Genomic DNA, 25,948 nt, shown 5'->3' on the forward strand with positions numbered 1-25,948 from the left:
CCTTCCCCCCACTCTTTTGCACCAGTTTATTATGCCTTTCTTTGTTACCTGTTTGACCTACCTCTCACTAATTCTCTTGTTATTCATCTCTTCCTCATACCCTCTATCACTGTTTTGTTCCAGATCCTGTTTGATGTTGCCTGCCCCACATCTTAATCCCTCTTGGCTTGAGGTCTTTCTTTGGCCTTACTCACACCTACTTCCCTTTGTGTCTGCCTACTCCTTTTCTTTCTTCCCCTTCATTAACCTGATTGGTCATCTCTTCTCACTAATGCCCCTTTTGTCTCCTTGTTTCTAGTGTTGCTGTTGGATGTTAGTGGTCTATATCATGGTTGTTCCACTTTATATGTTTGTCATTTTGCCTCCGACGAAGATTCTGCTAGGATCGAAAGCTTAGGCCCCTTTTGACTCTCTAATTTACTCCATTGGCTCTTTTTTTAGATAATCAGTTTTCAGCAGCTTCTGTTTGCCTTTATTTACTTTCAATATATATATATATATATATATATAAGTCTTTTTCCCAAAAGTGATATATTTTTTATTTGGCAGCCATTTCAAAAGTGTATATTTTTTGGGACGCACTGTAGTCTCCCCACCCTTTTGCCCATTTTCCTTCTTTATTAGAACGAAATCGCAGTCTTTTACCTCTCCCACCACCCCCCCCCCCTGGTCGAACTTAGAAGATTTGGCAAAAAGACATTTCTGGTAAAGTCACTGTTATTATGATAAAACACTAGGTTTTGTCTATCAGCTACATGTTACAACATTTTGGCATGCTACTAATTCAGGGGCTGCTGTAGTCACCCCACGTTTTTGTCGATGTTTACCTAATTGTTAGAAAATTAGTCAATTTTAGCCCATCATTGAGACAAAAAGTGTTTCTACTATAGAGTAAAGTCACTTTAATTGTTTAAACCACTTGGAGAGGAAAGAGAAGGCCTTTTTTATCAGCTACATATAACAAATCATTAACACATCGACCCCTTCTCCCTTCAGGGGCTACAAATTGACAGATTTTCCCATAAATTGGCAAAGTACGGAAAAGGGGTGGGTGACTTCGGTAGTATAATGATAGTATAATAGGATGTGGCAGGTCTAATAGCTACATTCATTTTTCTCTTGAACTCTGAGATCGAGGAGGCAGAAAATGTCATTATTTTCGTGCACAACGTCACGTGACTAGCATATGATGATAGTTTCCGTTCCTAGACCATTTCATGTTAAACAATTAATACAGTCCAAACAGAATCGAATCCATTGTAGTATAACTGTATGATTACTGATATTTATGATATAGCTATAGTTTGAGGAGGCCATGTTTGTAGTAGTATCGAGTCCGGAATTGATTTGATTTGCAATCGGTCTGATTACATAGTATAGCTAGCGTCGTCTGCTACGTGTAACTAAATGAGCGAATATGACCCAAACTAACCATTATGTTTATGCAAACAAGGATACTTTCTCCCCTATTCGGATTTTGAGGGACTTTTAGTATGGTCTTCTATGGACCTCAAAGAAATGTTCTTCATTGGAATAAATTCTGTTGCAATTTGTTCCAAGTGAAAAATTAAAAATGACTGGACTATTAAAACTTGGATGCTATTCTTTACTCACAGTTGTAGCTGTTGGTTCGCTGAGGACGATTCCTAATTCACTAGCAGATTTCTTCCTCTCCAAGATGGTCTCCAAAGATGAGCAAGGTAAGGAGCTCTTGATCAACTTCATAGGCATGGAGTACGTGAATCTAGGTTATTTTGTCACCAGGGTTGGAAGTGATTTCTATTTTAGGGGCGATCTTTTTTTTTTACATTTGGGTGATTGAGTGCTATTTTTTTTCATTTTAAAGGTCAAGTCCACCCCAGAAAACTGTTGATTTTGAATAAATAGATAAAAATGAAACTAGCAGAACGCCAAAAATTTCATCAAAATCGGATGTAAAATAATAAAGTTATGACATTTTAAAGTTTCGCAATATTTTTCACAAAACAGTGATATGCACAATCCTATGCAACAGCCCTATCTCCAGCCAAGTCGTTACCTAACAGGAATCAACACCTTCCATGGGTAATTCTGGAACGAAACCAACTGTCACAGCCACAGGACCACTAACTAGGTAACACCTTAATTCGACCTTATGCAAAGGAACCGACATGAAATTTTGACCAATACCTTGAATTAAGACTTTGGCATTCTCTGAAGTCTCCGGAGGAAGAGCCGAATCCTCTGGGACCATCAGGGACTGTGCAGCCCCTGTATCCCTAATGATCACCACTGATCTACCAGCAGCACCAGTCGAACAAGGGGATACTTCACCACCATACAAAAAACTTCTAAAGCTTTCATCAACCTGCTTGACTTTATCAGCAAATACCAGAGAAACACTCTCAACATCTTGAATCGGCTCTGATGGGAAGAACTCCATCGAGGGAACACTTGTTTGTTGACAAAACCCATGTCTTTCTTAGTTTTGGTTGGCATTCCAACCAATTTCCAACATGATTCTTTCAAAATAATGTCCCGATTTATGACAAGGAGTACAGATTTTGGAACTACGACTCTCAGACGTTTTGGTTGATTCTGTGCCCCCACTAGCCTGATTCTTGTGAGTGTCTTTGTCCTTGCTAGCATATTTTCCCTGGTTTATTGTGGGATTCAAATTAACCTAATTTACCTTTCTTTACCATGCTTTACCTTTACCTTTCTTTTTCCAATAATTCTTGAGAGGACGCCTATCCCCACTACCTCTATGTGTGACCTCAAATTCATCAGCTATTATGGCTCCTTTACTGACTTCAGTAACTCTATGGTCATCTAAGTGAGATTTAATGCCAAAAGGAAGACTCTTTTTGAATTCTTCTAGGACAACTTCCCTAAGGTGAACAAAATCTCTGTCAACTTTCAGTGATTTGTTCCACTTATCGAACATTATCTATTGTTCCCTAGCAAATTCAACAATACGTCTGGCCTGATTGTCTTTGCATGTTCCTTACTTTATGTCTGTACGCTTCTGCTACCAACTCATATATGCATTGAGGATTGTTTCTTTTACTGTAGCATAGTCACATAATTGCATCTCAGAGAGCGAAGAATAGACTTTTGTATCCTTTCCATCAAAGACACTTTGGAGGGGAAGAGTCCAGTATTCCTCAGGCCACTTTAATCTCTAGGCCACCTTTTCAAATGACACAACATATTCATCAACTCCCTCTTTATCAAATTTTGGCACAAGGCGAATGTTCTTCGCCACTTCAAAGACTTGGGGAGATTTATCTTTAGCAGAGTTAGTATTTGCATGAGCTAACTCAATTTCTTTCAATTGTAACTGGTACTCCATCTCATTTTCTCCATTTCAATGTTTTCTCTGATTCTTTCCTTTTCAAGGTTTATTTTTCCATGTTTTCTTTCATTTTCATTTCCATTTCCATTTCAAATTTTGCGAGTTGAATCTGAGCATCATCTGAAACAATGACAGAAGTTTCAGACTCCTCGTAAGGTTCATGTGACTAGCTAATTAACAAGTCAATTATCTCTGACTTCTTTAAATATGGGGCTAGAGATACACCCAAGTGATCACAAACTGCTATCAAATCATCTTTTCAGTGACTTCAAATGATCATGTCATTTCAAGAAATTCTTAAACATCAAATGTAGCCACAGTTGAATATACAGAAATACAAGCAAGTAATTACACAGTGTATTTTATAACTTTCCAAAAATGTTTTCAAGTCAAATTGGCTTTTGTTTCATATTGGCTTTCGTTTCCCGGTCAAGCCCCCCAAATTATTTGTTACGATACTGCAACTAATAACAATGAAAATTTTCTTTTTAAATGTGATTTCCCTTTTTTTATTACAGGAAATTATCAACCAAACACTAAACAAATGAAACATGATAATGATCTTACATCTCTTGAAGTGTCAGATGGGCAATCTAAAGTTATGATAGTCCAGTATTTAATCCAGATAAAATCCAAGTTGGTTAGCGAAGTTTCCTTAAATTAAAGTTCACAATGATGGCGATGATGAAATTGATGTTGAAGCACGATGAGTAACAAGAGTCACTGTTGCGAGTTAAAATGTCCGTGAAGTCGATGTTGATGATGATTAACAGTAAATTTCAGCAGTCGATGGGTTGAAAGCGTTCATTAAAAACGCTTGATTATCTCGATGAGAACTGAGAATTCCTCTCTCAAAGTAACTGGAAGCAGTTCATTGATGGCGTGCAAATAATTCCACCAAAAAAGTTGTTCCAGTTGGAAATAAACTATGCTCTAACATAAAGTCTGGTGTGAAACTCTGAGTTCTGATCTGATATGATGATGTCCTGAAGAAACTGCCAGATTATATACATAAATATTCACTATTCTGGAAGCTTCTGGTATTGTCTTTAAGAAGAACATTATCGTTCTTTCTAGAATAGTCTACATCTATAAGACTCTTGAATGGCCTCAGTGAAATTAATGTAAACAACATAGCTAATCCTATTGTCCATTTCCACTACAGGCAGGCTCTATTGTCTACAGTCCAGAAATAAACAAAAATTACTCTTTCTCATTGAATAGACATGCCTAACAAAGTTTTACTAAAACATTCTGGAACATTCTTAATCATTATATGCTATGTATATCCTTGAAGAGGAAATAACTAAATAAATGAATGTAATTGCTCCCACAATTCTACCTATATATAACAGGTGCATTTTCAGAATAGGAAACTATGTGTTTAGGGTGCTTTTCGAGACCCCGAGGTTGCGCATGGTATCCACTCGTCGATGGAAGTGCCCCCCCCCCCCCGGTTCATACCTTTCATAAGCTCTTTCCCCCTTTGACAATTGTATTATATTGGATGGCTCAGAATGGAATACAAGATATACAAGACTTTTGGCAAATATTTCACGAATCGCAGATGAGTGGAATATTTTTTGAATTGAATTAATTTTCATACTTCACAAGATAACAAAATAATAACATAATACAAGAAATACATTTGGTTACATAGAAAATACAAAGATAATGGCAGTAAATAAAGTGAAGTATGAAGGAACCTGCATGAAAAGCAGAGCTTGTAATGTCTGCAGATTCCTTAAAGTAATTATGAAGTTCGTAAGGAGATCGGACACTAAACAAGAATTAGACTACAAAGGAAAAGCCAAAGATTAGCGCAAAATCACGGGGTAAAGAATTAGAGGAAAAGTGGACGATGTGAAATATAGGAGGGGGATGAGCGAAGAATGAAAAAAAAATATACCACATTATACCTTTAAAAGGTACAAATCAAATAGATTATTTATATTCAGCCAGTGCGTCTTAACGGTGTCCATAACTGGACAAAAGAAATAATTTCAGTTTACATTTAAACATATTTAGGGATAAACAGCTAGTTATTTCGTTTGGAAGATTATTCCAAAGCCTTGGTCCTTCGAATACAATTGTTCTTTGAGCAAATAACGTACGAGTACGTGGAAGGTGAAATGAGTCCCTTTGGCGGGTAGGGTAAGAATGGATGAGGTTCTTTCTTTGAAACAAGGAAGAAAAAAATTCCGGTAGATCATCTTTTGACATTTTAAACATGAATGTACCCAAATGAAATTCGTAAAGATCATGAATTTTCAGGATTTTATTTTTTATAAATAATGGATTTGTGTGTGCATAAATTACCCTAATTGCCCGCTTTTGTAATTTAAATAACATTTCTAATACAGTCTTGTTTGTATTACCCCAAGCCAATATACTATGATTTAATCGCGATGAAATGAGAGTCATATTTATGTTTAATAGTATATAATCAGGGAAAAAGAATTTTAGCTTGCTTAAAATACCAATACTTCTAGAAGTCAATTTACTCAAGTACTTAATGTGACACTTCCAAGACAAATCATGATCAATATAGAGCCTAAGAAATTTGGTGGATTCAACCTGTAATAAATTTACCGTATCCATGACTACTTGACCAGGTAAACTTTTGAGAGAATTACTGAAAATCATAAAATTAGTTTTCTTAACATTAAGTGACAACTTGTTAGCTCTAATCCAAGACTGAACTGATAGAAGTTCTGTATTCAAAGTATTAAGTAACGTATGTGGGTCATGATGAGACAGAAAAAGATTAGAATCATCGGCAAACAAAATAAATGACAAATATTAGAAGAATTCTTAAAATCATTAATGTAAAGAATAAAAAGTAAGGGACCAAGGAGTGATCCTTGGGGTACTCCACAAGATATTGATTTCAAACTAGAATTTATACCTGTATAAGAAACAAATTGTTTACGAGAACTAAGGTAGCTCCTAAACCAGTCCAAGGCCTTCCCACGAATACCAAAATGTGATAATGTATATAACAATATATCATGATTGATCGTGTCGAAGGCCTTGGAAAGATCCAGGAATATACCAACAGTATGTAATGACTTATCGACGGCACATGCCACCTTGTCAATAAAAGAAAGTAAGGCATGAACGGTTGAATGTTTTTTCCTGAAACCAAACTGAGAGTCACTTAATATTTGACAGTCGGTTAAATATTTGATTAAGCGTGAGTATACTATCTTTTCTAATAACTTTGAAAGGGAAGTGAGAAGTGAAATTGGACGATAGTTGCCAACTTCTCGTTTATCATCTTTTTTAAAAACAGGTATAACTTTTGCTACTTTCATATTGCAAGGAACAACTCCATTTACTAATGATAGATTAAAAATATATGTCAAAGGTGAGAGTATTTCATTAATTACCCTTTTCAAAAGAAAATTTGTTATTCCATCACTACCAGGACTCTTATTGCATTTTAAATTATTTACAATATCTTTAACTTCGTATTGGACTATAGGGGTAAGGAAAATAGATTGCGGATTAGGATTCTTTAAAAACGATGTAAATTCTCTATCAGATTCAGGGATATTCCTTGAGAGGTTAGTACCAATGTGAACAAAGTAATCGTTGTACAACTCGGCTATTTCAGTAGGATCTTCGATAATTCTCCCATTGTGTGAAATTTCTTTTGTTGGTTCGGACTTTTTGTTTGATCGTAGGACCTTGTTTATCACCCTCCACGTACTCGAAATATCGCTCTTGTACTTGTTAAATTGATCAGAAAAATACATTTTTTGCAAGACGTAGGGAAGTTGTCAGTACATTACGATATCGAATATATTTCCTTTTAAGTTTATCTTTACCAGGCTGTTTCTTGTATTTGCAAAATAAATTGTTTTTGCGGTTGATAGACCTAAGGAGAGATTGAGAGATCCAGGGGAGTCTAGGTGTCTTTTTATATGTGGAGCGGGAAAACTTCTTAAGGGGGATTGTAGCATTATAAGTAGACATAAAAAGATCCAAGAATTTGTCAAAACAAATATCCGGGTCTTAAATGTTATAGATGACATTCCAGTCGACCTCATTTAATCTCTCCCTAAATCTATTTAAATTTTCTTCTGATATGTCTCGAACACTAATTGATGCAGATTTATTGCTATCTCTGCCGACAAACACCTCAACAAAAATAGGGAAATGGTCTGACAAATCGGACACCAAAATGCCAGATGACGTACTAGATAAATAGATAGATTTTGGGTATTCCATGAAATATTGCCATCCAATATAATTATTATCATCTATCCCCCCCCCCAAAAAAAAAAAGAGGGAACATTTTGATTGAACAAGTCATACCACTAATCACATTATGGCATCATCACTTCATTAAACATATTATTCATATTCAATGGCAAATTTTGTAAAGGAGCCTATGGGATATTCCTCGGATTCCTGTCCTTTTAGGGATACGCTCCGATACTGCACAGGCAATTGATGAAGACCAAAATACATTTTTAATGCATCGCTAAGACGGTCTATACTGCACAGGCAATTGATGAAGACCAAAATACATTTTTAATGCATCGCTAAGACGGTCTATACTGCACAGGCAATTGATGAAGACCAAAATACATTTTTAATGCATCGCTAAGACGGTCTATATCAGGGTGCTACATAAGCACTAGCCCGATTGCCCGGGGCAAGTAAAAGTTAGAGTCAGGCAAATGTTTTGAAGTAAAGATCAAAACTACTTGCCCAAATTGGGCAAGCAAAATTCTCACAGTAGAATGACCAAAATTAGGGTCGATATGATATGATATTGACCCTAATTTTGGCCATGGCAATAACAAAGTAGATCAGTTCATGTCGAAGAGAGAAAAAGGTCAATGGTATATAAAACCGCAATACTTTCTTTTGAAGAGGTAAAACTTTTTTCAATGATTTTATTCGGGCAAGTGAAATAGATTTTTGGGCAAGTATATTTGAACTATTGAAAAATTTACTTACCCGACTGGGCAAGTGCTTCTAAAAAGTTAGGTAGCACCCTGGTCTATATAGATGATAATTGTATTTATTTTTCTTAATGACAGGGACAGCCTTGGCTCTGCTTTCGATCACATCATCAATTGGTAAAATGCTGTCACCGATCCTGATGAATGCTGTCTACGCCAAGGCTGTTCTCCTTGACTTCCCTCAACTTACGTTCTACCTTGCCGCAGCCATCTACCTCATACCCATAATCTTAACAGCGTAAGTACCATTAGGTGATTTCAATGAGCAAGTTTGTAGATACCACCTTACATTATAAAGATCATTTGTACCAAAATCTTAAACCTACTGACATGAATTATTGGAGGATTTCCTGATATAGCAACACTCAATAAGACAATTCAGAGATACTTTTTTTTAGCACAATTTGCAGTTAAAGGTAATTTGTACCAAAATCTAGAAGCCACCGACATGAACTCCTAAAGAATTACCTAGCATAGCATCGGGCAATAAGCCAATTGATATATACATTCGGAATCTGAGCATGTGGAGATAAAGGTCATTTGTACCAAAATCTAAAACCCACTGTCATGAATTATTAGAGGATTGCCTGATGTAGCAACGCTCAAGCCAATTCAGAGATACAATCTGAACATGTGCAGATGAAGGTCATCTTTACCAAAATCTGAAAACCAATGACAAGAAATTCGTAAAAGACTGTCTGACATAACATTCAATTCATACAAGTCATTTTGTAAAAAATTGTGTTTCCGAGAATCTTGCATCAGTTGGTCAGCATAAGTTTGAAGAAGAAGCAGACAAAGAGGCCATATTTGGTTTCATTATGGTATTGCAGGCATAGCCAACATGATGCGTGTTCGAGTGAGAGCATGAAAATCCTTACAAACTTTGAAAGAACTCATAATTGGATTTGGTTTAGGGAATAATTTTCCTTGTATTGCATTGCAATATGCCCCCCTTTCTTTTTTAAACTGCTCCACAAAACGTTGTTTTTTGTAGCAAACCTTTACATAGGGCTGTCCAGAACTTCATTGAGAACTTTTCTGTTATAACCCAAAAGTGTTAATCAAATTTGGAAAGTAAAATTATTCCCTGTAATTTTGATGTGCCAGAGGTAAAATGATGCATCCCCAGAATTCTCTTCAGATGAAGTTAATTGCCATTACCTCAATACGTTTAAATGTGTAAATGGACCATACATGATAGTGATTTTAATAATTACTTTTCTAAATGTATTTCCTACAGAATTTTACAGTTTCTCAGTCATCCCTATGATAGGAATGATGAGCAGATACAAGGAAAGATAGAAGAACGGAAAGCACTGATGGAAGATTACCAGATGGATGATATTAACCCTATCTAGGCCGGGGGGGGGGCCTCGGAGGCCCCCCCCCCCTCAACAAATCGTGCGATATTTTCGCCGTGCGAAATTTTTTGACCGCGCCGCTCGCTGACTTTTTACTTTCAAGTCTTGCGCAACTTTTGAGACCAATTTTTGTTTCACCCGGGTACGTGGTTCCGAAATTACGCAGTGCATGTCAGACCGAAAATTGCTCAAAAACGTGATTTCGTGTTCAAAGTCAATGCAAATTGTGTTTTCAACCAAAATTCATAAATGTATGATTATTTTTAGTTTTGCTAGTCTAAATGTATTCATATTATGCTTTTTATGATCACAGAAGAGTCCCCAACAAATTTCATTGAAAAAACAATGAAAAACAAAAGGTCAAAAAAAACAACAAAGAAATACATAAGAAATTGCAAAAAACAATATAATACACATAAGAAAATGATTTGCTATCACAAATTTTTTCATGTAGACTTGCTAAGGACACCACAAAGAGTTTCCATACCAAAAATTAGTACATTTGGAGCTTTATTTAGGGAGTTAGAGGAAAAAGTATGATTTCGCATACTAATTACGCATAAATTAGCATAATCGCTTAATAGCGATTCGCATGAAATAAATTACTATACAATCTTGTAGATTATGTCCCAGGCAACCCGCGTGCCAATTTTCGGCGCGACCGTGCGGTCGACGGCCGAGATCTGAGGGGGGGGGGGGCCTGGGAGGCCCCCCCCTCAACGGCCATAAGAACTCCCCAAATACCCCGGCCTAGATAGGGTTAAATGAAACCAAAACCCAACTAGAGAAGCAATCTTTTATTTAATTATTTTCAGTCCATATTTAGTTATCATAAATTTTCCAGTCATTTTTATATGTTTAGCTTTTATCATTGATAAATCATGACTTGCATTCATTTTCTTGTGCTCGGTTATCCATTATAGAATATTTAATTGATGCTTAATTCTATTCCATATATATTGTTCGTTAAACAATGAATTTAAAATGTTTACTTTGTCAATGTTCGACACGGCCCCAATGGAAATCAGTCTGTGAACTGTTTGGGCTTTTTAACCGTGTATAAATAAAATAAATCTAATCTTATCTAATCTAATCTAATCTAAAAATCTTCGTGGTAAGAGTAAAGAGAGAAGAGTTGGTTAACTGCATGACAGAGCTTGCATTAATAAGTAGTATAAGAAGCACAAACACACATATTGTCATCATATAATTCGTTGATAAACTCACTGGCCCGTATTCTGAGGTCAAGTTTAACTTAGACCATGGTCTAACTCTGTGCTAAAATTATGGGAAGCCAATAACCCAAAAGTTCTGCCTTTTGTAAATTTCTTATATTTATTATTTTGTTTCACTTTGCTTTCATGATGAAGAAAACATTTCAGTAATCATTGTGAAATAGTTATAAATGATTTTGAGGGTCGTAAGAGTTAATAAAGTGAACATGTACTAATAGAGATTTGTGTTCCAATTGGCTCCCCATAGTCAAACCACAACTTTAAAAGGTTTAATTTAAAGAGGAGTTCAGCATACGGGCCATACCGACCAGGTTTTCAATTTTTACTCACTGCCAGATGTAGAATAATTTGTTCATAAATTCAGTTCTTGTTTGTCTATTATTTTAATTGTTGATTAGTGACTCTAGTGTACTTCCGTAGAGTATATGGCAGTTCCTGTTATAAGGCATAATTGGACAGTCGGTGGAGTGACCATGGCAAGAGAAAATGCATACAAGAGAATGAGAATGGTTCTTTGACGGCTATGCATGGCAACATAGTAGAAGTAGTAGTAGTATATGGCAATATTTTGGAATATATACGTCAAATAGTAGGGTGTTTACCCGGTGTATTGCACTTGCCGGTTGAGTATGATAATACACCATGCTGAAGGTGGCCTGTGCTCAGAGAGGATGGAGAAGAATATCTTACCCATTCAGTGATCTTTATCCCAGCTATTTAACATGTAAGTTTGGTGTTGGTAGCATTGATACTAACATCCAGTGTATACACATGTCACTGTTAATGTATTAAGCTTTCATACAGTCATGTTGAATTAAGGTTGTTCTTGAAAACCTGAAAGCTTTCCAGAGGCTTCCCAGACATAGCAGCAATTGGATTTAAGGTATTATGGTGGCAGGCAAAAATAGTAATGATTTATTACTAGGGTCCCATGGTTGTTCACTGAATGAGAACTGCCAACATTTTGTCATTTTCAGTACTTACACAGTTTCAACGCTCCTTGAAAATATGATGCAATTGTTATACTGCAGGGTAATTTGTATAACATGCACAAAGGAATGATATGCCTTGATTGATTTGACAATAACAGTACATTTTTTAAATTATTATAACATTACGCTGTCGTAGACCTGTTGCAGGAAGAGTTCTTATGCTAAAAATGACAACACACCAGGACCCTGTCTTACAAAGGGTTATGATTGATCCCATCAACCTCGTCTGTATGGAAATCCACCAATGTCATAATTTTCCTACAGAAAATTTGCATAATGTCCTTTGTAAAAAGAAAAGCACACCAAATTTTCAACAACAAAAAGATGAATGTATGAATATACATCATATCTAGAAAATATTTGAAAAAATGCATTTTAGGTGTTGACGTTACCGGCTTTACATAGTTGCAGTTGATCGGATCAATCACAAGTCTTTGTAAGACGGGATCCAGTGCAAGTAATAAATGTGTATTTTTTATTGGTTGAAAATCAATTAGAAATTGATTTTTGGAGTTGTGTTGAATTTTACCAAAATTTATGCAACAGGCCAAAAATGTAAAGATTCTGTGTATAAATGTATGCAATCGTCATGTGTTCTAGTTTGTTTGAGCAGGCCAGTAGTGCAGTAGCCAAAGTAAGTCCCCCTTCCCCCCCAAAAAAAAAAATAAAAAATAAATAAATAAATAAAATAAAAATGGCACAACTTTCTGTAAACTGGCTGCTTTGCCCTACTTTTCAGTATGTCCCATTCCACATGTCAAATCCTGGGTAGTGTTTCATGAAAAGATTTGTCAGACCGTTATCCGATAAGTCCTGTTTCATCCGACAGTTACCATAGTAACAGTGATTCCCAGCCAATTAAAATCAAGGTAAGATGTCAGATCCGATTACTTGTCGGACGAAGATGTTGATGAAACGCTTCCCAGGTGGGTGTTTCATAAAGCTGTTCGTAAGATACGAATGACTTTACGCACGACTGGTGATCCTTTCTTGTGCTATGTGATGTCCCTATGTAATTGATTTATGACCTAAGAACATGTTCCAGTCGTGCGTAAAGTCGTTCGTAACTTTACGAACAGCTTTATGAAACACCCACCAGGAATTTAAAGTGATATGACAGTGGTATAACAATATACAACTAAACATGGATTGTGCCATACGTGCGAGAATTGTTTTGATATAAGACTCCAGGTTTTTATTCCACAATGTATATTTTTCTGTAATGTCTTCTTTTTATCAAATACTTAAATATCTCATAATTCTAGAGATGTACAGGTTTTTATAGATTTATACATGTACTCTAATTATATTTTTTCTATAATGTCTTCTTTTGATCAAATACTTAAATATCTTATAATTTCAGAGATTCAGATATTTTTATATATTTATACATGTACACTAATTGATAAGTTTACCAAATATAAATGTTAAAAATTGCTCCATTTAATGTTTTTATGATTACATACATAAGTAGCAGGAGCTGCTGACAGATTTTGAGAGTGAGGGGGGGGGGCTTTACATGTATAAAATAACAATATTATTGCCATTTTCATATTTATGTACTCATTCATTAAAAAAGGGGATGTTCAACCCGCCTTTCTGGATCTGCAATTTTTGCAATCAAATTTGTTTGAATATCTATTTTATTACTGAGTATTACTATTTTAAGATGTGAAACATTTCTTAATACCATTTGGATTTTTTTCAGTCAAACTTTAAAGGAGATTCAAACTCTGGTAACAAAATTGTTTTAGAGGAAGCAGAATTAAAAAAAAGTAATGGAAGAGTAAGGAAATGCAAATGATGCAAAGTTGTTCCTGTCAACTCAACATACTGTAAACAACTTATTTGAAATCCAATGAGAAAATTTATTACAATTTCTTAAAATACTAATCACTTTCTTATTGTTTGATTTTATTTTAAGCTTCACCTATCTGCCTCTGTGATTTTTTATTTCTTTATAAAATTCGCCCATAAGATTGGATTTCCTTTTAATATTATAAGCATGTTTTTGGACAGATATATTTTAAAATTATGTGATATCTAATATATCAGATTGTGATGATGCTTCGTGATGTACAATTTTCTTTTCTATTTCTATCTGATGTTATATTTTGTTTTTCTCAAGGATATATTGTGGTGCTAGAAAGAGACTTTTAATTGTTATATTTTTTTGTACCAATTAATAAGATTTTTTTTTCAAAATGAGCCTATTCACATGATGTGACCCAATGTTTCCATTTCTATTTAAAATAAATGCGTTTTTTTCTCATAAACCATAAGCTGGTTGATTATTTTTCTTGTATCAATATATGTAATGATGTTTATATACATGTATTAATTTTTTTGTTTTCTTTCAGCTAACCAGTTTGCATATTGGGCAATTATTTTTCATTTTTATCTGAATAAACTTAATATTTCATGGACCTTTAATGCAGTGGTTATTTTCCTTTTTTCTTTTACTGAGAGTATCAGAATAAAGGGAAACTCGACTATCTTGTCTTTTTCTGAGAAAAATATAAATTCCATAAAATGATTTTCTTTTATATAGATTTCTATCCTAGATCTCCCTCTCCTCTAATCACTAATTTTGTTTGACGACTGAGAAAAAAGTAAGAAAAGGGAGAAAGGGGAGTGAATGACAGATTGAAATACATAATTTATTTTTAAAATGTTGCGTCAAAATCGTCCCAAATCAGATTTTTGTCTGAAAAATATATTTTTACTCGCTCTCTTTGCTCTCTAGCAGCTTTTTTCTTTCTTTTTTAAAATAATTTTTGGCCCAGGTACCATGTCTGTTCATTTCAAAATTTTGGGCTCATTACATGAAAGACACTTTCCCCCTCTCTTTAAACTAAAAATAAAGAAAGAAGAATAAACAAATCCCATCACATCATAGGGCAAAATGTGTCAGTCATATTCCAATCATGAATTCCCTATCGAAATCTAGTCTGCTATGCAGACTCTGAATGGCTCGTGAGGTGGGATCTCAGCGAGCGAATCAGCAAGCGCTTGGTACTCGTATTAGATGACTATGGTGAGATATGTATACTCTTAATGGATTCCTAAGATAAAGTCCTTAAAATGTCCCTGTTTGGGGTCAAATAGTTCAGCTCGCGCTTCGCGCTCGCATTGTTTGTTTAGCGAGACAGGTAGGTATCATGATTAAAACAATTTGCTTAATGTCCGTTTTTTAAGGTCTGACTATCAAAAAAATTTCAGCTCGCGCTTCGAGCTCGCTTTATTTGATCAGTGGCATACATATCCGTTTATTGGCATTGTCTTTAAAATGTCTCTATTAGGTCAGTATACCTAGCAACTGAGCGCGCTTCGCTCACTAAGTGACTCAAAATTTTTGCTGGTGCTCCCCCCATGCCTTGACTCACGCCACTGTCTCATAGTACTGGTCGATATTGTGTACTTTACAAACAATTAGTCAATCTTAGCATATTATCTAAAATTAGAGAATGAACTGAAATTCATTAAGAAATTTATGACACTAAACATGTTAAATGGAGTATATTTTTATTTTCTGCTCAGCGTTATTTCAGTTTTATCTTCAGAAAAAAATCTCTATAACTATTGTATATACCCTACAATCGTGAACTATTATACTATTGATAATGATAGGAAATACATGTAAAAAATAGGTGATCTGCTGCATATACATATTTGTTTCCCCACGTGAGAGTGGCAATATATCAGGCACCTCAGAAAATACTGATTTTATGATGAAAGAGAATTCGTAAAAATAATCATAATTCATGCAATGAACAATAAACTTAACTTAACGACTTTGGGCTTTTATACAATAGGAATTAGGGATAAAAAATCCCTGTTGGAAGGAAGTGTATCCACAGTCAGTGGGTGATTTTCATGTTTAGTGTTGACCTTTTGGTGTTGGTGTTAGGTCATTTTTACACGATAATAACACCAAATATGCCAAACATAGAATGAAGATGGTCGCGATAAGTCACTCACTAGTTTTTGAGATGAGCAATAATGTGATCTGGATCAGTTTTACAAACACTGAATAAGTTTTGGAGCTAGGGAAAGCAATCAAAATTTTAACACCAAGGCCAACACCGAACTTGAAATCACTCAATGTGTTCACAGAGTACACAGTGTGGTCAGCGTGTTAACACCGTTAAAATAAATTCAACATTCTGGAGACATTTCCACACTGTGGACACCTCAACAGTCAAATAAATCAACAGTGCAAATAAAATTTCACAGTGTGGACGTCTGGACAGTGTAACTGTTCACATTGTGTTCACACATCACAATTGCATAGAAATGTGATGCACACTAGTGAAGATGACCACAATTAACAGTGCGAGGACATTTCAACACTGTGGACACCTGGACAGTGTAACTGTTCATCGTGTGTACACATAGTAGACTGGATATGCGATACACGCTCAATTTTAACAGTGTGAAGACATTTTAACACTGTGGACACCTGGACAGTGTAACTGTTCATAGTAGACTGGATATGCGATACACGCTGTTAAGATGATCAATTTTAACAGTGTGAAAAATTTCCACACTGTGGACATCTGTACAGTGTATAACTGATCACAGTGTGTACATAAAATGTGACATATACATTGTTAAAATGATCGAAATTAACAGTGCGAGGACATTTCTACACTGGGACACCACGACCAATGTGCGTGTTCACAGCGTGCTCACACAGACAGTGGACAATGTGGAAATGTGATTCACACTGTCAAGAAAAATATATAATTTAATCTAGATACGATGATTTCAGTGTTTCTCACTGTGGATATTATTGTGGGACAGGGGACACACTGCTCGACACTGTGTTCTCTCAAGCAGGTAAAAGGGAGCTCAACTCCAAGAGACATTTCATGCATATTAGACAGTTAGATTTGAGTATGCCTGTACATTTCATTGTTCAAATCAATTTCATTTAATTTTTCGTTAACAAAAATATAGTACAAATAAAATGATACAATAGTACTTAAATGTATATTAAAACAATGATACAATAGCAACGTGATAGGATCAAGAATTCATTACAATTAATGGATCATAAATATACAAATTAAACAGCGAAATACACAGAAAAAATTACCAAACAGATCAGGGGCCCGTTTCGTTAAGAGTTACAACTGTTACTTTGCCATTATGGCAATTACAATGGTAACATTGATAGTGATTGGCAGCTGAGCCCTGTTACCATGGTAGTTGCCATAATGGCAAAGTTACAACAGTTGTAACTCAAAAGGAAACGGGCCCCAGTTTTATATTTTTGAATTTCAGATCCATCGTCAACCTTGGCAATAATACGTACCACCACCAGGAGGACCTGCCCTCCATTATTATGACTGTTAACTTTCTCTTTTAGAGTGGTATTTGACTTAAAGTTTGCTTTTATCGTTTGATGGATATTTATGCCACATAAACTTTCACAACTGAAAGAATGACTGATTGTTTTCTAGCAATTTTCTTTTACTGACATTGCTATTGTTTAATGCCTGTAACCAGCCATGCACTGACTGATCCATTTCTTGCAATTTTCTTTTACTGACATTGCTATTGTTTAAAGCATTTAACCACCCATGCATGACTGTTCACATGGAAATTTCATGTCATACTGGAAGAGGAATATTGTCTGGTCATGTTGACATACAATAATTTGCCTTCAATCAAATATTTATATGGAATATTTTAACTTTTGTAAGTGTCCAAGAACTTTTTTTGCTGAGTGTACATATATTATGTATTTATATGAGTATTGGCGTGTGGTAGCACCAAGTCGCCCTTTCCTGGAATGGTCCCCATTTTATTCGCCATTTATCTCCTCCCAAGAAACAATGAGCGTGACCCTTAACATGCCATTCTTCTTGAATCCAAGGGCTTCGTTCTCGACAACATCTTTCTCAATCACCTTTGGAAACTCAACGACATGCATGCCGCCGTCATTTTCCTTAGAGTTGGAGTCCTTCGATTTCTTTCGGGTTTCGTCTTCATCGTCGAAGTTGAGAATACGGATCTCGAATCGGCATTGGGAGGGCAGTTGACCGGTCTCTTTCGCGTTGCCGGACTTTGCTTCGATCCGGAGGGAGAGATGTGTGCCTTGTCCAGTGTCATATCCGACGAGGAAGAGTTCTGCTCGGATGTTCAGGTCCGTGGATGGTAGGATGAAAGATTGGTGCCCCTGCTCCCTCTCTGAGTCATAAGGTATGGAGTGGGTTGAACTCGAAGCAAATGTGTTTCGGCTACAGTGCATGGCGACTTCTGGTCTTTTTCCACTAGCTCCAAGTCTTGACTTCAAATCTGCCATATCTCTCATGAGATATCCTATCAGCGTGCGTATTTCTTCTATGTCTTCTTGCTGGGAGCTCACAGAATTGGTTAAAGATCTTATATTCTCGACGGACTTCGAGTGTTGCAAGTTTCTCCTAACACATTGACTGTGGTAGCCCCTTCTTAATTTGTCAAATTTATCTGCAGCTTGCTGGAAAGAAGACATCATCGTTACAAGAGACTCAGGAGATGGCAATGAAGAAAATTCCATGGGAGTGGTCGGATCAGATTTTCGACGAGGTTCCGGATTGCGAAGGACATCGCCGTCGCTCGAGGTGTCATGAATAGAAGATATCTCTGCGATAGGTTCCGGTACTGGATATATTTGGTTGGGTTTCGAAACGTTGGGGCTCGGTTGTCCGTGAGGCGGTCCCGGCACAGGAGTCTCCTCCCCGCATGCAGGCTCACCTTTGGCGCCACTATAAGCCCCTCCTACTGCCCCGCCTACTCCACCTCCCATTGGACTGCCAGTCTCGGTCACGTGTCCATCTGCTTTCCGATCTGGTTCAGGGGACCTCTGCATCTGCGGCGACATTTCTGCATCGAAATTAATGATCAAGTTAAGGTAATTATGTTGACTTAAGTATAAGCGATCATATTTTAGCCGAACTAAAACTATCGTGGGGACTGGTGATCTTGACTTTACTTCATTCTTCTGGGGGTGGAATAAGGCAATATATGCGAAAGATTAGATTTTGGCTTTCTAAAGGCCTATTGAAATTATTCACGGCAAGCTAGTGTCCGCTGTTGCTTAAGGTGCAGTCACATTTCCCCTGCGGTGGCCGTCCAGCGCATCGAAAACAGCTGTTTTATTCATTTTTATCCAACCACCTATTGGTAGCTGGTATGCAAAAAATATTAAAACGGTTAAATTCGACTCGCCGTACGGCCGCCGTAGGAGAAATGTGAGTGCGCCATATATAATATCCTGTTAATGGCAACTTTGCTATGACCATAATATGGTACCCCATGACTTTCACATGGCTGACCCGTTACCGGGATATAAAGTTACTATAAAATGGTAAACTTGCAGGGCTGCCATCATATGATATCTTTTTCCCATTTCAATTTAATTTTTAATTACAATTTATTTCATTTTTAACAGAACAAAGGAAAGTGGTCAAAATAATTACAATAAACTTATACTGACAATATAAATTACATGCACCTCCCTGTAGCTTCTCTTTCCATGAATAATTATTGACCCCATCCCTCCTCCCCCATTTCTGTGGCCCCATACCACTGTCTTTCTCTCTCTCTCTCTGCATCGCAAGATTCTACACGAACTGGCTTTCTCGCCTTCTTCAATAATGAGATCAGTGATTTTTTTTCCGACCTACCCTTTTCTGCTCCATTTTTCTTGGCTGGAGTTGATGTTTTCGGAATACCCTCTCTAGTGATTGCATCATCATTTGTTTGGTAAGGAACATCAGAGTTTTCTGTAAATACGTCTTCTCTAGTTAACAGATAACAACGAGAGAAAAAAAGTAACAAAATGTTAAACTCTTGCTCATAACACACACACAAAAAAGCAAAGAGTTACCTCGAAATTTTCGGCTACTGAGGTACATGTATCAAACTCTTCGAGATCTCTGTGTGTTGTGAGCAAAAATGTAATATTTTGGTATTTTCAACCAACACAGATGAAGATGTTGTTTGAAGGTTTGCATGGTGGCATGAACAATTGCTTATGTGGTTTATGGTACACCATGTGGAGTGTTGTAGAAACAGTGGATAGAAGAAGAGAAGAAGTGGATAGGCGAGAAAGTGGAGATTTGAGAGTAGAGTATTCTTTCTTGAAAAATAGTCCTGAAAAGGACTGTAAACCAGAAGGAATGTTGAGTGAGAACAGCTTGAGTAGTAGAGCTGATGAGGAGAAGACGGACAGTCAACCTGTCCGAAACGTCGAGTCTCTCTACTACTCATCATCTCTACTCGCCGACTCAAGCCAGCATCTCCTCATGAGCTCTACTACTCACGCTGTTCTCACTCAACAATACAATAAATATTTTAGTATTCTTTTTATAATTACTATGATATCGTTGTATTGTTTATAGCTCAGAATTACAATGTGCACGATAAGCACTGCAATTCTGCAACAGTAGGGTCTGCTGAGTAAAATTTTGTACTTAGATATAGTAAAAGCAAAATACACTGCAAAAACTCCGGTGTTGATTTAACACCACCCCGGAATCTATATATGTCCACACCAGAGAAGTGTTAAACAACACCGGTTTTGATATCAGTCTAACACCAGGTAGCTGTTTATACAACACCAATTAGTTTTAAAACAGCATCGGTTTGATTCCAAAATGATCATGTTTTAATACTTCGCTGGTGTGGACTAGATTCCGGGCTGGTGTTTAATCAACATCGGGTTTTTTGCAGTGTATTACCTATAAGCATAACTGAGTAAAACTACAGATTTTTTTAAAAATCTATTTCCAAAGATAATTTAGAATAGGCCTATTCATATCTGAAGATTGTCCATTTGAACTTATAAATTGCTAAATAAAAGACATTAATGGTGAAGCTTACAAGCAATAACGGGTAAGACATTCCATTACACTCTAAAAAAATATTGGGTATAGTCCATGAGGGTAATTATGTGTCCACCCAACATCGGACATTTCTTTTGGGCATTTTTATTCATCAAGTGTGATTAATATTTTACCCATTCTAAAGTAATTGCTGCTTTTACTGGACGATATGCTTCCCGCATTGGGTAAAATACTGCCCCAAATCGGTTGGACACATAATTACCCTCGTGGTGGTTAAGAAAATTTACCAAATATTTCTTTACAGTGTAGAAGTACAGTGGTTGTTGACTATTCTTTAACCATTAACATGCAGGGGTGGAAATCTCTCCCAAAAGATAGGGGGGCAAGGGGCTGGAAAATTTGACAAGCAAAAAAAAAACAAAAAGGTTATTATCCCAAAAGTAAGGTCATCTCGTCCCAAAATACATGTTTTATTTCGATTTTGAATGATTTATTTCTTACCATCATAAAAGCCCCAAAATAGTAGGGGTGCTTTTGATATTGTGTCCCCCTACTATTTTGAGTAGGGGGACACGTCCCCCTGGGATTTCCGCCCATGTTAACATGGTTATAATTCAGATTGTAAGGAAGGTCTCTTGAGCGCTTAATTTGATAAACAATAAAAAAAAATACATGGAAGCACTTACTGGGTAGAATTTTGTAAATCAGTAAATAGTATAGTTCAAAGATGAATGAATAAAAGAAATGTCCACTCACAGGTCATCAAACAAAACTGGAGCACTTGGCGATGAAGGATTCTGGCAGCTTTCCAAGTATCGATGTTTATGATCCATGTTGTTTCTATTCCGTGATCATGATCTAAAAAATATATAAACTGAATGGGATGGTGTTGTTTTCTCAGTTTTATATTCCCTGTCTATTAGTTTGAGAATATAATCCTATTCTGATTACCAATTTAAGTCCTATTATATTTTTCAACGGCACTTTATACACAAAGATTCTCAAGTAAATACATAATAATAATAATAATAATAATAATAATAATAATAATAATAATAATAATAATAATAATAATAATAATAATAATAATAATAATAATAATAGCCAGTTTTTATAAAGCGCTTTTCCCAGAATGGCCCAAAGCGCGTTACAGCATATTATTACCCCGGTCATTGGATTCATTTCAATCAAGCACGAAAACATATCCGTCACCTTGTGCAATGATAGTTTATCGCCGGACAAAATTGAGGGGGTGGGGGCTCATTTTGCTGGCTCAAAATTAAACCATAATATGTTAGACTTTCTAACTCTACGCCCCTCGATATATCTTTATATTGAAATGCCCCCTCCCCCTCTGTTGGTGGGGAATAATGTTTAATCAAGAAATGTAATTTTATCTCTTTTTTTATTCTGTGCATGCAGGTATATGCACATCTAAGAATTGGTGAGTAAATTATGGTTTAAAATTGAACATAAGATTCTGTTGATCGAATTCAATATTTTGTATAATTCTAATGATGGTTTGGATAGAACAAAAATAAGACAATCACATAATGTGCAGAGATGGAAAGAAATTGTACAAGGAAAATAAAATGTTAGGACGGCTCTAAAACCAACATACACTCTAAAAATAAAGTGTTAATTTAGCACATAAAAGAGGGCGTTAATGTGATTAAACCTCAGAGTGCTGATTTAGTATTTTAGATTTGAGCTAAAAATGATCAACACTCCGAGATGCAGTATCTATAGAGGCTAAATTGGTAACTGCATGGCCCTTCATTTCTTTAGAGTGTATAGATGTTAATATCAAATTGGCAATTCGTTTTGCAGACCCTTATTTTCACCTACATTTTAATACTGGTAAATAGTAATCAAAATCAAGGAAAAATATGGAGGTTTTTTTCTTAGATAAGTGTATATTTGAACAGCGAACCTCTTTTGGGACGGGGTATATTGCCAATTCGTCCACTGCCAACTCGTCCAATAATCACATGGTCTACCTTCCTTTATTCTAATGACATTCCTTCCATCAACATCTCGTCCTAACAAACATTTGGTCCAAGTAATCATCACTTCGTCTAGTCACCATGGCCAGTTCGTCTAAGACCATCTCGTCTCAACCAGTGTTGGTTTTCTAATAAATGCATTTCCCCCTTTAATTTTGTCAAATTAACACTTGGTCTAATTAGACAGAACGGCATATGGACTAATGGCCGTTGGACCAACTGGTTATAGACGAAATGTGAGTGGACGAAATGGCAATTAGACAATGTGGATATTGGAGTTTATTTTGGGAGACCAAAATGATAGTACACGAGTTTGGTAATTGGACGAATTAGCATTAGACCAATTAGAAATATACAAATTGTTGTAGCGCTTCTTCCTTTTCTTGACAGCGTGACGTCATGCGTCGCCTGTCATTCATTACAAAAATTGTGATATAAAAATAATCGAATCGATTATTTTCATACAAAATGTTATTTTTGACTGTTCTTTCAACCCATCACTGAGATGAATATATCCCAGATGGCTCATGGTATTTGTAAGAAGGCTGTCTGAAATATGAATATCATACGCCTATCTTTGAAATCTGAACAGAAAACATGAGTATTAAGACAGGAAGCACATTTTCCGGTAATACTCGACGCTTTTTTCACTCCCGCTAAGAGGTTTCGGCACACGAGAAACGAATGATATTCGGATGATATTTTACATTTTGTTTCGACCTATATCTACGAATAAAAATCTATGACAGATCTATACTTACAGATATCTTGGAATGATGAGGAAACAGATATTATGAAGGGTTCAAGTTGATATATCCACCTGATGATTGACCTCGCCAGTTAAAAGGTTAATCATGTTAATTGCATCAGTCTAACCTCCCATTTCCCCGGTTTAATAGCCTGTGTACCGCTGTCATGGCTGTGGCGCTGGCGTTTTGGTATTGGTGTTTATTGGTGACATTTATAGTCTACTTTTACAGACCTCTATTTGTGATAATTCTGCTCTGAAAAAGTTTACTTTCGGAATGATCACGGTCGAAAGCGATAAGCCCACATGGTAAAATACGAGACGGTGGAAAGAATACAAGCAGTGGCGTACCGTTGGTCACGGCATTGTGTATATATTGACTCCGAACAAGGACTATTTTTAAGGAATCCATTAAGAGTATACATATCCCACCAGTAGTCATCTAATGCGAATGCCAAGTGCTTGCTGATTTTGTTAGAATTACATCCAAACACAATAAAAACACTTTATTGTGTTTGGATGTACATGTAACCCTGATTATCATACGCATCTCACTTACAAATATTGCGAGCGCGAAGCGTGAGCTGAAAATTTAGACATGAATAGGGGCATTCTAATGGGTTTTTTTTGTAGGAATTCACGAAGAACATACGTATTTCACTAACCAAATGATGCAAGCGCGAAGCGTGAGCTGAAAATGTTTGATTAATCAGATCAGAAAAAGGGACATGCGAACGTAAGCACGGACAAGAAATGTTTTATATTAAGACCTTAAAATGGGGCAATCATGAAAAAGAAGCATATGTCACTACATAAAACAATGATAACTCAAAGTGCGAGGAAATATATTTGGTGTATATTGACTTGATTTGAAAATGTCAGGTCTCTCAAAATACTTCAAAACTATAGTGTTCGGATTTTTTTTTATCTATGATATTAACAGACAATGCGAGCATCAGGAACTGTGAAGACATAATCCCTGAGCAAATTATGTTTCATAAAGTTATGAAAAACAAGTTTCTTATGTATTTTACAGTAACATAACATTTGAACAATAATTTTCTTCTTTCCACTACCTTTTGCGCCCTTTCTCCCTCTTTTTCTCCTTTTCCTCGTTTTTTTTTATTATGGCGAGCCGATGGGGGGGGGGGATGTGATTTCACACTGCAGCACATTAATCATCCTATTATTAGTTAAATTGTTCATCTATCTAAATTATACTGTCATTCTTTTTTTTCTCTCTCTTTTGCCCCCGACATCACAATGTACCAGGGTCTGGAACAGAAGACTGAGTGTGATAGTGGGATTTCCCCGCGCTCCCAAAATAGCCTTCATCGATGGTTTTGTCCAGACAGCTAGAGTGGAGGAGGGGAGGCCCATGGAGATGGTCACGGGGAGGAGAAGAAGGCAGATTAAAAAAAAGAGTCACAACGGCATGGTGGGGGGGGGGGGGGGGGGGGGGCTCATCTGTATCACTTCATGTATGTAAAATCACAGGTTTCAAAATCGTACCATGGAGTTTATGCTGATAACTATTGTAGGTCTATATACCTCTCAATACTCGAATATATAGGCCTGTACTTGCTATCTTTCTCCATCAGCTTCGTCTTGGAAAGATGGCTACATCTAGTTACCTCAAATGTGATACTGCCCCCCACGGGGGGGGGGGCAATATATTGCTGTATACAAAAAGTGACCCCAAACATGTTTAAATGGGTGTTTTTTCATTTTTTGACGCGGGCACTTGTTAAGGGTATCAAAAAAGTACCGATTTTCAAAAAAGGGGTAGTTTTGAAAGACCGGTCAATGGTCAATTGCAGGGTCAAACGTATTTAGGGTACTGGTATGTTTTTTTTTCCAAAGCTTTTGTTTTTTAAGACTAGCCAAACGTGTTTAGGGTATGTTTTTCCCACAAGCTTTTTCTCTAGGCCGGTAATATATTCTGGCGACAAAATTAGGACCAGGGACCAAAATGTGTAAATAAAGCCCGCGAAAAACTTGTTTAGGGGGTTATTTTGCACACAGATAAAAACTCGTGGGGGTGGAATTAGTACGTGCATGGCCATGCGTGTGTACTGTAATACATATGCCCCCCACCCCCGGAGGGGCGGCACCTATGCCCGTGAGCAACTTTTTAATCAACAACGCACTCATTTTTCCTGCATTCAAATAAATACTTGGTAACTATAACGTTATAGTGCACACGTTTAAAATAATAATAATAATTTTAGCTAAAAAAAAATAAACAAAGAAATCAGAATCGTGTGATGTTTACCGGTATATGGATATGATGGGGACAGCGACGTCAACTTTATAGACCGTTTGGTCCTGCCCCTATAACGGACTCCCCCCCCCCCATTAAATTATCACTGGCCGGGGGGGGGGGGGGGGGGCGGGATATCGATACGATACCGATTGTCAAAAGGTCTCGTCACGCGCACGTCACACGA

At 36.5% G+C, this 25,948-nt stretch overlaps 2 protein-coding genes across 7 annotated transcripts in view; one reads left to right on the forward strand and one right to left on the reverse strand.

The window, feature by feature from the left end:
- The window catches only part of LOC121421480 (proton-coupled folate transporter-like), a 33,810-nt gene extending 24,111 nt beyond the window's left edge, over nt 1–9,699 (forward strand). For all 5 annotated transcript variants that reach the window (XM_041616201.1, XM_041616197.1, XM_041616198.1 and 2 more), the window contains exons 5-7: nt 1,617–1,700; nt 8,395–8,554; nt 9,560–9,699. In XM_041616201.1, the coding sequence (XP_041472135.1) occupies nt 1,617–1,700; nt 8,395–8,554; nt 9,560–9,677 (362 nt within the window). In that variant the 3' untranslated portion in view covers nt 9,678–9,699. The remainder of the gene's footprint in view (nt 1–1,616; nt 1,701–8,394; nt 8,555–9,559) is intronic.
- A 7,871-nt stretch (nt 9,700–17,570) lies between these two features.
- On the reverse strand, nt 17,571–23,650 carry LOC121421393. Of its 2 annotated transcripts, XM_041616091.1 has the most exons (4): nt 23,512–23,650; nt 21,501–21,584; nt 19,584–19,699; nt 17,571–18,780 (listed from the first exon to the last, which is right to left on the reverse strand). In XM_041616091.1, exons 2-4 carry the CDS (start codon nt 21,575–21,577, stop codon nt 17,720–17,722), a joined length of 1,254 nt encoding a protein of 417 aa, XP_041472025.1. In that variant the 5' UTR covers nt 21,578–21,584; nt 23,512–23,650; the 3' UTR covers nt 17,571–17,719. The 2 variants fall into 2 exon arrangements, with proteins under 2 accessions (XP_041472025.1, XP_041472026.1); XM_041616092.1 differs by lacking the exon at nt 23,512–23,650 and having other exon boundaries at nt 19,584–19,694; nt 21,501–21,578.
- Nucleotides 23,651–25,948: the final 2,298 nt, after the last annotated feature.

The sequence above is a fragment of the Lytechinus variegatus genome, chromosome 9, assembly GCF_018143015.1.
Source record: "Lytechinus variegatus isolate NC3 chromosome 9, Lvar_3.0, whole genome shotgun sequence".
Classification (NCBI taxonomy): domain Eukaryota; kingdom Metazoa; phylum Echinodermata; class Echinoidea; order Temnopleuroida; family Toxopneustidae; genus Lytechinus; species Lytechinus variegatus.

Bases quoted from the DNA above. Each gene is read 5' to 3' on its own strand.
- LOC121421393 (XM_041616091.1), bottom strand. From the start codon at position 21,577: ATGGATCATAAACATCGATACTTGGAAAGCTGCCAGAATCCTTCATCG. The intron at 19,700-21,500 runs GTGAGTGGACAT...TCTGTTAACTAG, and splicing joins CCAGTTTTGTTTGATGACCT to AGAAGACGTATTTACAGAAA. The intron at 18,781-19,583 runs GTAGGTCGGAAA...ATTTCGATGCAG, and splicing joins GAAAAATGGAGCAGAAAAGG to AAATGTCGCCGCAGATGCAG.